General features: G+C 45.7%; 1 protein-coding gene across 1 annotated transcript in view; it reads right to left on the reverse strand.

Annotated features, from left to right (window-relative positions):
- Vit (vitrin) overlaps positions 1-12,160 on the reverse strand; it is a 114,385-nt gene that overhangs the window by 30,904 nt on the left and 71,321 nt on the right. Inside the window, exon 7 of the mRNA XM_013155699.3 lies at positions 8,809-9,000. Within this exon, the coding sequence (XP_013011153.2) occupies positions 8,809-9,000 (192 nt within the window). The remainder of the gene's footprint in view (positions 1-8,808; positions 9,001-12,160) is intronic.

Here is a 12,160-nt window from a genome sequence, read left to right on the forward strand (position 1 = left end):
GAGGTCACCCTGTGTGTAAGAGGCAGAGGAATCCCTAGGACAGGGAGAGCTGGGATCTGTGAAGGAAAAACTCCAGTAGCCGAATTCTAGAATTCGGAACAAAATTCATCTCTATTTGTAGTTCTAAGACACATGCTGGAAAATATTTTTTAAATTAAACATGTTTTCCCATAATGAGAATGGTGGCTTCAATCAGGGGAGTGTGGAGTGGTGTCTGTGGGCAGGAGGCACAGTGGGTGTGGGCACAAGAATCACTCATGACCTGCAAGTCTGGCATCCTGCAGAGAGGGAGAGAAAACACTGACCACATCCTCGGATCGTGTGTAGCTGCTGGTGCTGTCCGTGGACTGACCTAACACACACAGAAGAGCTGGAGTGGGGCTCACAGGACCCAGCCCCTGTGCTTTGATCAGTGACTGGGATGATTCAGGTGGGATGTTTACCAGTTTTGCAGATGATGCAAAGATTGGAGGGACCATCAGCACATTCAGTGATAGAATTAAGATTCAGGAAGATGATCACAGTCTAAGCGAGAAAATGTGTGATGGCCCAAGTTGGGTTACAAACTTACCTGTACTTAGAGAGGATGGGATGACTGCTTCTATAGAAATTCAAGAGAAAAAAAAAGCTGGGGATTTTAGTAATTACAAGTGTAGCCTGAGGTAGCCAATGGCGAGGCAGAGCTTGCCCCAAATGTAATGTGGGATGATTCAGTGGGGCAGCATTTTCCTGGCACACGAGCATGGCGCGGTGCTCTGGGTATGTTGTATCACCAACCATTAACAGACTGCAACTAGAGAACATGCTACCAAAGCAGGTAAAGACCATTGGAAGGCCTGGGGAAATTTATTCTAGTGAAAATGAGACGTAAAAAAGGACATGAAGTCTAGTTTCATGTATTTGAAAGGTTCTTGCATTTAAGGGATTCTCAGGACGCCAGCCTCTGTACCCTCTTACAAATTATCAAAGAATCCAAAGAGCTTTCACGTGTGTGGCTCATAGCTGCTAATTTTTAACACTTAGAAATCAAAATTGCATCCTCTCACTTGAAAAAGAATGTTAAGTAGCAAGATATTTAGCTATCAGGAATAATATACATTTTATAGTGCACCCTAACTCATATTTTTAATGAAAGTTAGCTGTTTTCTAAAACACAAGAGCTCACTGAGAAGTGATGAGTTCCTTCAACATCTGTCGTACTGGAACGCAGCAGGGATCTGATATCTTCCCCTGTAGTCAGTTCGCTGTGATGTGTTATTTTTGTTAAAATATGTGAAGAATATCAGTTCTCATGAGCATGCAGTCCGAAGGAGGACCTCACAGGGGCTCTGAACCACACTTTGAAAGCACCGGCTTAGACATACTATGGGCTGAAGCTCCAAAGGGGTACATCTAACAGAGCCCTCCTCCAGGTGAGGAGATGGGGGAGTCCTCCCTCCCTGGGGAAAACTTCTGCATGGCATGCCATGAGGGATTCAGTGTTTGATAGGAAATTAGACCAGATGCATTTTAGATCATTCTTCCGAATTCTGGAACTGGAGGACGATGAGGTTAAATAAACGGGAACGTGACCAAGTGCACCTGGCAGACGACTGCGCTCGCACAATGGTGAGGCACTCAGGCAATGGGGCACGGGAGATGGTGATCAGGTTTGTGGCCACCCACTCCCCATGCCATGTCTGGTTCACAAGGTGCGCTTGGTGTTTGTGCTTTATCCCAGAGGCCAGAGGGAGTGGGCCCCAGGGGAGGCAGAGCTGCTTAGGTGGGGAACCTTTCCAGGGGACAGAAAGGGACAAGAGCCTAGGGCATCTGAACCGACAGAGACTTTTTCTTTGATGCCCTGAGAACAAAGTGATGGCATCGTGGGCACCCAGAGGCCAAAAGGGCGTGAGCGTGCACCGAGGTCTGCGAGTGCAGAAGTGCCGAGCACATTCTAGGTGCATGGGGACGGGAGGCATGGGATCGCTTCCCTAGGTTCAAGCCCACCCCGCTGAGTTCCTGGAAAGCAGCTGTGGGAGAATCTCAACTTTGGATGCCTGACGGGTTACACAGGGTCTGCTGATTTATGTATAACTCAGTTATACATAAATATATACTGACCTAGTTCAGATTTTCTTTGAAATCAGTGGAGCTTTATGCAGCTAGTTCTAGTTTAAAGGGTTGCAAAGGTGGCAGAAATCATGGTCAAGGGAACAAGCGATGAGAATGCCCAGGGAGTGGCCTTCTGAACAGTCCTACGGGCCTTTGAGGCCTATGATAGAGTCCTCACTCTGGCCAGTATTGTGGTTCCTAGTCCCTTCTGTCCAGTACAGAGTATGCATGGGCAAAGGGGCCTTTGTGAAGCTCATTGGAAACTGCTACCCCTGACCAAGGATCCGGGGGCCCCTCCTGCAACCCCATATCAAAACAAACTAGAACCTATATACTTTTTCAGGCCCTTCTAACATGTGAAGGACAGATTGGTATCTTCCCCGATAGGAAGGAACCTGAACTGCTCTCCACTGTGGGCCTGCTCTCTGAGCCTTGTGCTCTGTGTCTTCCCAACCAGCTGACCTGTTCCAGGAGCAGGCCCTGAGCAGAGTCAGTGGAAAACAACACACCTTGCTTAACTTTCCTTTCTAATCTCTGCAGGCCTCAGCAGTGTCTCAGGGAAGAGAATTTGCTGCATTCCCATTTCTTAGCTATTAAGAGGCACACAGAAGCGGAGAGAGGTGAACCTAAAGTCACGTTTAGAGGCAAGTTCCTGGAGAAGGGAGAATGTCCTTCTACCCTGTATTTCAGAGAATCTGAGCACTATCTGCTGTGCCCCTTCCTGTGAGATGGTAGAAGTTTTCACCAAGTTCTCAAACATAACCCCCAGAGAGTATCCCTTTTCAGGTTTCTAAGTGCCTGGTTGTAAATCTTCAGGAATTTCTATCAAAACCTGCACAAACCTGCCCGGAGGGAATAGAGATTGGGTATAGGCCTTGCTTATTTAGTGACTTTCTTATTTCCTTAAATGTTTCCTTACAAGCCTGAGCTCTGCAGCAGTATCTTGTATTGGCTCAACTAATTCTCTGTCCAACTCTAAATGAATGACAAGGGTCTGGGAAAAAAGAAGCGGCTAGGAGAATTGAGGGCCTTTCCTGGGTAGGCACTGGGATGTTTGGGCTGCCTGTGCAGTGGCAGAGGACAGAGATCTGTAATCACACAGGGCTGGCGAAAGCATGAATTGGAATCTAACTGTCTCATTCTTTCCGTGAGTGATCCAACCTAGCAAGACTTTACCAAGGTCAGAACCAAGGTAGCGTTTTGTCCCTGGGCGGTCTGAGCTTGCCCGTAGGACGCACTGAAATGGAAAAATAGAAGTAATGGGTTCAACCCAAAACATTGACTGGAAATTTCAGGTGCTAATAACCCTTGTATTTCACAATTGTCAAAGTAAGTTTCTTTTACCAAAGCACCATTTTTTTACACTTCTATATTCTTGAAATAATTCTCCTCGACTGTGCCACTTGTGGGGAGGTTAAAGTAATCCTTCCATAGAAATGTCACTTAACATTTATCATTTTGCCTAAAATGCATTAACACGGTATTGATGCAAATAGCATTAGCTTTCAGTCGTTTTTAGAGGACCACAATGAGTTATCCTTAATTATTGTGAGAAAATCAAATATATTTCTGTGTTCATTATTTATTGGAGCAATTTCTCTGAAGCAAGGTTTTAAGAGGGAGGAGGAGAAGGCAGATAGAGGGTTCTGTAAAAAGAAATGCAAAGAGCCTTTTGGAGGAAGGAGGATCATCTCCCAGCTGAGGGCGAGGCCCCAGTTTCAGAGAAGGGAGGAGGTAAAAGTCACGGAAAAATATCAGTTTCTCTTGGAGCAGGATCTGTCTGGAGTTAGTTTCGAGTCCTTTTGTTTTGTGCCAATTATTTGACATAATCTCAGAGTGGTTTTATTTTTTAATTAGAAAGATAATCGAGGCTCACCATAAAAAGTGATATACTCTGCATAGGAGGGAAGCACCTTTTATCCTCTACCCAGTGTTGGTATGTAGAGTTGCATCTCTCTTCCCGTGCACATTTCCATGTATAGCACATGATATCTTTACAAGATGTGATAAAAAATGCAGTGACTAGCCAGGCACGGTAGGTAGTACACACCTGTAATCCCAGCATTTGGGAGGCTGAGGCAGGAGGATCATCAGGAATTAGAGGCCAAAAAACAAAAAACAAAAAACTCATGCAGAACCAGCCAACAGGAAGGCAGGCTGGTGAAAATATTTCTACATGTCTTCAATCACCATATTCGTGGGATCTGGTACTCTGGAATTTCTAGATCTTTCCCAAATCAAAATGACCATGAAAGGTAAATGTTTTGCACTGATTCACAACTTTAAGACAGCCAGGGCAATAGCGTTTTGAGGGGGATTAATGGTAATGCGTGTTTTGCTGTAACAAATTTTTTAAAATTTAAGCCTTTACCATGTTTGGGTCCCGCCTTGCAGGCCACTGCTTTGACTGGACAGAGAGCCCTGGGCCATCCTGTCATGTGGCTAAGCACACAGCCAGCTCAGCAACTTCACAGTCCCACAGTCACTTAACTATCCTTCTACCCACAGACAAAAAAAGCATCTCCATTTATTTTTCTGTAGGAACAACATCTATGTCCAGGGGCTAATAATTACCTTAGAACATATTTTTGAATGTGAGAATTGTAGGTCAACTCACCAGACTCTTGCCCAAATTATATTATCGCTTTGTAGTATAAATCGGGAGGAAATGAAATTTTGTTGTTTAATTTGCACTTATTGGATGCCTGGGGATATTCAACATCTTGCAAACAATATATTTATTACCATTTGTGGTCCCACGGCAGCCTGCCCGGCTGTGACTTTCCCTATGTTTCATTTGGAAGGCTTGTCTTCTTCTTACTCCACGTGGGACTGGATTTTAAGAAAACCTTTCTGCAGACACCAGAAAAAGAGATGCACTTCCACAGGTGTCAGGCATAGAGACGGGACCCAGCATGCGGAAGGGATGGGCAGTGGCAGACATTGGTCTCTTCTCGTCCCAAGTCTCATGGTTTCTTCTCCCTTAGGAGCCCTTGGTCACCCACAGGTGAAGTCCATGGTTATGCAGTGCCTTCCCACGCCACGAGGTGGCGCTCTTCCTTCCTGTCTCCCAACTGTGTGTGGTGCACATTCAATGTGGGATCTGCTGCAGCACCAGAGGTGCTTCTCCGCATGAACCTGTGTTGAGAAACCAAGCCGGGTGTGGCTATATTCAGCTAACCCATTTTCTGCTTTTCTCAGGACTCCTTCCTAGGCCCAGCTGTAAAGCCTGCGTGTCTAGGCTGCTCCTTCTGGATCCAGAATGCATCCCTGAGGCACCTTGGTCCTAGAGATCGCTGTCACCCTGGCCTCTGCCATGAAGAGCAGCCTTACCCCTGGCCCTCGAGAAGCCTTCCGTGCCCTCCGGGTTGGGATCTTTACGCCAGGCCTCGCCTGTTCTGGTCTTGTTTAGTTTGCATAGTCACGACCAGCTGCCTCTGTTTCCCTGTGAAGGCTGGGAAAGACCCTGTCTCTCTCAGCTTTCAAACTTGTTTTCTGTGTTGCTTCCTTCCAAATGTCCTGTCTGAGAGGCAGTTTTTGACTTCCTGGTAGGGCGCAGGTGACTCACCGTGAAGACAGGCAGCTCCACCTCTCCGGGTGCTCTACCTAAGTGACCCTCTGCGACAGCTCGGAGGGAGGGGTCCACTGATGAGCCCAAGACCCAGCACACTGCTCGACCTGCACTGGGCGTTTCATGGGTGCTTCTCAAATGGGTAGGGGAACTAGGATTTGCCTGAACACCCCAACTAAAACCACTTCTAGAAACTTCTGATCACCAATTGCCACATACACAGAGGAAAAACCCTCTTCTTAATCCACACAATAACAGCAATGCGCGTGTCTACCAGCAGGATAGAGAGTTGCTCTCTTATTAATGGCAGAATATTTTCAGTTTGTTTGAAGAAAAGGAGTTCCTAAATACTAAATATTACTTAATATAGTTAGATCAAAATAACACAACCAGGATAGCCACGCATTAAGAGAGGCACTCAGTAAGTGGTCATTTGTGGTTCCCTAAGGTTTGGGGAGATGGTGAGTGACTCTTCATCGGTATGGGGTTTCTTTGCAGGTGATAAAATGTCCCAGAATTGATTGTGGTGATGTTCTCATAACTATGAATATACTAAAAACCTTTGGGTTACACACTTTAGTGAATTGTACAGGATATGAGAAGTATCTGAATGAAACTTTCTTCTGCCACAATTTGAGTGGACACTACAAATTTTAGCCCCCTGCCCCCAGCCGCTGGCCCCGTGGACTCCTGTCTTTTGCAGCCTGACCACACCGCACGAGGGTCAGCGTGGAAGTGGGCTGGGGCAGGAGGAGGAAGGAACACTGAAGGTCCTGGAGGCTGTGGCCCAAAGCCCCTGTCCCCAAGCCAGGAGCGATGAAGCTTTGCCAGGTTGGGGCCACTACTTTGAGCTTTTCCACAAGCACAGCTCAATGAGCAACAGGATTTCCACACTTCCAGTGTAGCTGAGTGTATAGTCCACATATTCCATTACAAGTCTTACGCAGATCTGAGTCTCAGAGGCACCAACAAGACCAACAACAACTTGCTCAGGTGCTCACATGTGTTTGAAAGAATGGAGGAATCTAACATCAAGAGCCTGAAACGTGAAAAAGGGAACTTCTGGCTCTGGGACCCATTAGCCTTGGCTATCAGCAACCTTTCTAGCCCTTTCCCTTTTGCTGTCCATGGTGTGTGCCTTGAGGTTTTATTTTAACCTTAAGGTTAAAGTAAAAGAACAGGGTAGTTGGAGAGAGAAGTGTTTGATGTATTTCAAAGCCTCAAAAAACATTTTTATGGCATTCTGATTTGGAAACTTTAAATCACAGCTTTTTTCCACGTGTCATCTGTAAAATAGAATAATACTAATTTCTGCAGCGGTATCATGATCCTCATTAATGGGTTCTGGGAAGCTCAATGTGTACCAAAGACGATGGGGACCAGGAATTGTGTAGGTGGGAAGGGTGGTCAGTCACGAGGCAGTGGACACTGACAAGTTCTAGCTTGCATGTCAGGCATCAAACAAAGGATGGACACAGGGACAAAATTTTTACATCAGAATGCAAAGCAGTTGAGTACCAAAGTATGCCTGTATTTCCTCGACTTGCTGAGAAAGTTAAAGTAATTAATGAAGTGTGCCTGGCCTGTATAATTCCGATACTTTTATTATTATTATTACTTGGTAACCAGGGATTGAACTCATGACCTTGTGTTTGCCAGACAGGCTCTTACGCCGCTATTATATTACTATTTTGTGGTACTGGACATTAACTCTAGGTCTCTGCAGTGAGGTACATCTCCAAGCCCTTTTTATTTTATTGTTATTACTATTTTGAGATGGGTCTTATGAAGGTACTAAGTTGCCCCAGCTTGGCTTAAACTTGCAATCCTCCTGCCTCAGCTTCCCAGAGTGCAGGGATCATAGGAATCACCCCTGGCATCATTTATTATTAATTACAGGAGAATGTGAGTTGACCTGCAGCTTCTAATCTTGCCAGCCCATTATGTCTGCAGGGGCCTGGAGAGTTTGTTGATGGCAGAGGTGGCTCCCTCCTGAGAGGGGAGGGAGAGGTGGCTTCAGCAGATCCAGCAGCCCAAGCTGGAGCTTGAATTCTGGCTCCCCCTGGAGTGTGAGCCAGGGAGAGTTTTCTCCTTCCTTCCTACCTTATTCCTTGGTTTTCCTGTCAATATAATGGGTTATTCAAATTAGAGGTAATATATTTACTTGACAGAGTTGTTACAAAGGACCCAATAAGCTAATATTTATTAAGTTGTTTAGAAAAGTGTCCGGCACTTTGAAAGTCCTCATTCCCCTGTATTAAATAAAAAGATGGAGGGGCAGAGGGCTGGGCTGCGGAGGAAGGCAAAAGGGCTGTGCCCTGTGGACGGAGAGATTGGAAGCTAGAGGTAAGGCAGAAAATAAGTCCTAGGAGTCTCCTCCAAGATGAAAAAGGAAATAAAGATTCAGAAAACAACTTTCTGACAATAGTGGCATTTTGACTTTGGAATTTCCCATCTCCCCCCTGCCAGAAGGTCTCTGCAATGAGGTGGGTGCTGATTGGCCCTGGCTAGTGTAGATTGAAGTCTGGATAGAAATTCAAGATTGGATTATCAGATAATGTAGTACAGAGATTAAATTTCATAGACTAGACTTGGATTGAGCCCATTTTATGAAATAAATAAAAGTGGTCAGACAAAAAGCAATCAGGAGGGCCAGGGATTTAGCTCAGTGGCACAAGCGCCTGCCTGGCAAGCTCAAGGTCATGAGTTTGATCCCTGGTACAAAAAAAAGCAATCAGGAAAGGAATAAAAATTTCAGTCATCTGAGTTTTCTTGAAGGGATTCTTTTGGTGGTGTTTCTAATATTGGGAGATCTCCAATTATATACCACTTATCTCTTAAATAACCCTGCCAATCCAACAATGGTGTCAGGGAACCCTACCGCCCTTTCAACTGAGCCTTGGGAGAAATGGAGACTTTGCAATGGGAAAGTTTGACACGGTACCGGGTCTCTGAAAATGCAGAGCCACGCAGTCGTGGCTGTCTCCTTTAGGGTTTGGAAGGACACGGCCCAGCCACCCAAATCTCAGAGGCCCCCCATCAGCTGGCTCAACAGGTGGAGCAGGGCACCGCAGGCTCACGTTTACTCACAGTGCTAGTTTCCAGTCCCCGTGTCCCACTCCTATAGCACACATACTGCGACTCACCCAGCTCCCGGCTCCTGTGGCCCACGGGCTGTGGTCTGGGACTGCCAGTGGCAGAGGGTGTCAGTAGCGATGATTTTTGTGAGGTGGTGTGGGCGGCCTCAGCTTCCAGGTTAGACAACATGGGCATCAGGGTGACTGGCTGTGCAGTTGTCCCTGGAACAGATGACTTTTGATAGGTGTTTGTGGTCTCATCTGTAAGCAAATGTAATCATGGTTGGTTTACAAAATAGCCTGTACAGTGTGGAGAGGACTAGAAATCAGATAAAGGTATGCTGGGCACTAGCTGTGAGTAAGGGTCAGTGCTAGCTGCTGTGGGCTGGGCTGGGGGTGAGAGAGACCTAGACAAGCAGTCCATGATTAGAGAAATGTACACCTTGTAAAGAGTTAAGCCAATCAAGGGAGGGCAGGTCAGTAAGAATGAGCCTGGAATTGGGCTGGAATCCAGGCCCTCCGTCTGCTCTTGCAGGCAATAGCTAGTCAAGGCAGGAAGCTGGTCCCGCTGAGCCTGGTGCTGCTGACACTCGGTCAGCTTTCAATCTGCCCGAAGTCTGTGCTACACAAAGCACTAATGAGCTGGTGGCACTCTCAGGGCTTCAGCCCTTCTTCACCCCTCTGCAGACTAAACCAAACCTACTAGATTTACGACCTTTCCATGACTTTATGGGACTGAGTTCTCATAGCAGGTCCTAGGGGAGCGTCTAATCTTTTAGAGTAGTCCTTGACATCACCCTCTGGTCAGTGCTACTGGGCATTAATTCCACAGGACCACATTCAACCTAGCTCATCTAGAGAAAAGCCATTTAGCAGAATCACTTGTGCAATTTAGAAAATAGGGCATGATTATTAATATGGAGAGAAATAAATAAGCTGACAGTATGTTTTGCCTGCAGAATATTAATTAAGGCATAATATACTAAAAACAAACTTCTATGAGCAAAGTTTCATGAACATTTTTGCTACCCTAAACTTATTATATACTGGAAATCTGAATTATCTTTTCCTCACACCATTGGCTATTTCGAAGGCTCCTGACTAATGCAGTCTTAGCAGTTTGCTAGCATTCATTTGCTAGAGAGTGGTTAGATATCCAGGGGGCAGTCGGTGGTCACCGCTTAGGATGAAGACGCTTGCATACACACTAAATTCAAACAACGTGGCCAATCTCTCTGATGTTCTGTGGTCATTTGTGCCTGCGGTCCTTCACAGATTAGAACTGACTTCAGAGGAAGACTCTGGAGTCCTGCTCACAGAAATTCAGGCTCACCAAATCTGAAGTGTGCCTTGGAATCCAGATTTGACAACCACAGCCAGGGCCAGGCTGCACCCAGCTCTACCTGCACTTCACCAGCCTTTTAACTAATAGTGGTTTCCTTTGCACACAAAAGTTTTGCTCATAAGTACTTGGTGGGAGCTGTTGCTATAGTTAGAGATCAAGTCCACGAGGGGCACATGTGGTGCTAGACAGGCTGACATTTATTGCCACCCTGCCTGCCTGGGAGAGCCAGTGATTTCCATAGGTGTCCTGTGTAAGGAGTTATGGTTTGTGTCTCCATGTGTCCCCCAAAACCTCATGCAGTTGCAGGTGGGGATTTTTCTCCTTTAATTTTGGGTGTCAAGTATTTTGTCCCAGAAATGAGAAAAATAAGTAAGACATAAAGTAACCTGGAGAAGACAGAAACCAGGTGAGCAGCAATGTCTGGAGGGCAGACTGGCAGACAGGAGTTGATTCTTTCTACTAGCAACTCGTCCCATGCCTCAGGGTTGAATACGAGGAAGGGAAGCTTAATATTCACTGGGCGTCCACTACCAGTAGGCACTTTGAAGGCTGCTTTTACATGCCATTCACATTCAGCATAATCACAAATCCTGGAAGTTGACTCAAACATTCCTGTTTTGGGGATGGGCTTTCCAAGAAGTCAAGAAAGGAGTTTAAGTTCACATGGACAGTAAGTATTTTAGCCCAGATTTGGACTAACGTGTATTAGATTCAAAATTCATGCCTTTTTTTTTCCCACAGAAAGGGAATCAAACGGAAAATGAGTCTTGAATGGCTTCAGGATTCCTGAATGTGTTACCCAGTAAAGGTGGCCCAAGGTCTTAGGAGATCTTGGTAAGATATTCTGAAGAGAGGGTGAGGATGGCTTTGGCAGGTAGAGACACCCAGGATGTACTGTCCCATCATGTACACACACACACACACGTGTGTGTGTGTGTGTGTGTGTGTGTGTGTGCCCACAAATCAACACTTACCGTTTTTATTTACTTTCAAGTAGACACAAGGTCTAGCCAAGAAACAGCTGCCAGCCTAGTCATTGCTAACTGCCTGGGGAACAGTGTTTAAATCTCAGGTAATGTCTGTTCTCAGCAGGAGAGGCATAAAGCCAGTCAAGGGGCTTTCTATTTTTCGGGTGAGATGAATTCCCAGGGAAATCGTATGATGCTATGGGCGATGCTCACCCTAACCTGATTTACCTGTTAGCTTACATTCTTGGAGAGACCAGGAAGCATTGCAGTGGGCTTGCTCAGACCTGAGCAATCTCTGTCTCTTCTGCTTCACCCAATTGCTAAAGGAATTAAATCATTTAAGGAAAGGTAACAACAAGAGGACCACTCTTTGACCCTTTTCCCTGAAATTATTTTGCTTGAATTGCTGAAAACCCACTCCATGGTGGGCGTGTGATTTTAAAGGCAGAGGGTCCTCTGTCTTGAATGTGTGTCATTTAGCTCAGGTCTGGTACAGAGGAGGGTGTCTGTGCATGGCTCCCTTGTCATGAATGAATGAATGGACAAGTCAATGTAATTCTTCTTGCTCTAACCATCATAAATGATCTAGTAATAAGAGTAGGCAGTAATTCCTGGTGACATTGTCACAGAAGGTTGAGATGATTTGGTAAAGGAGCCAAGTAACAGCAACAATGTTTGTGTTTTAATTACGGCTTTTGCTAATTTATGAATTTATATAGCATTGAATTAAAAAAAAAAAAGCACCCTGGTCCACCTGTGTTTGTCCTGGGTGTCAGGGACATTGGCAGAGGGAGCAGTGACCCAAGTGAATGACCAGGAGGCTGGTAGGTAGAGCAGTTTTAGAAATGATCTTTGTTATGAAGGACATGAAAACCAAATGGATTCTATTCTTGGTGATGGTTTCTCTCCCCTGGACTCCTTATCTGCTTTAAGGTGATATAATCAGAAGCTGAGTCCTGTAGGGACCATACCCTTGGTTCAGTTACTAAATCTCTCTAAGATCAACCTCCTTATCTACAGGAGGGAAAGATATGGCACCACTGGGGATGGCTAGCAGGGCAAGGGGCTGTCATAGACAAAGCCTTGACAGATACCTAAGGTCGCCCAA

This window comes from Cavia porcellus, unplaced genomic scaffold (genome assembly GCF_034190915.1).
Source record: "Cavia porcellus strain 051 isolate PalLab524CR breed Dunkin Hartley unplaced genomic scaffold, mCavPor4.1 scaffold_1, whole genome shotgun sequence".
Classification (NCBI taxonomy): domain Eukaryota; kingdom Metazoa; phylum Chordata; class Mammalia; order Rodentia; family Caviidae; genus Cavia; species Cavia porcellus.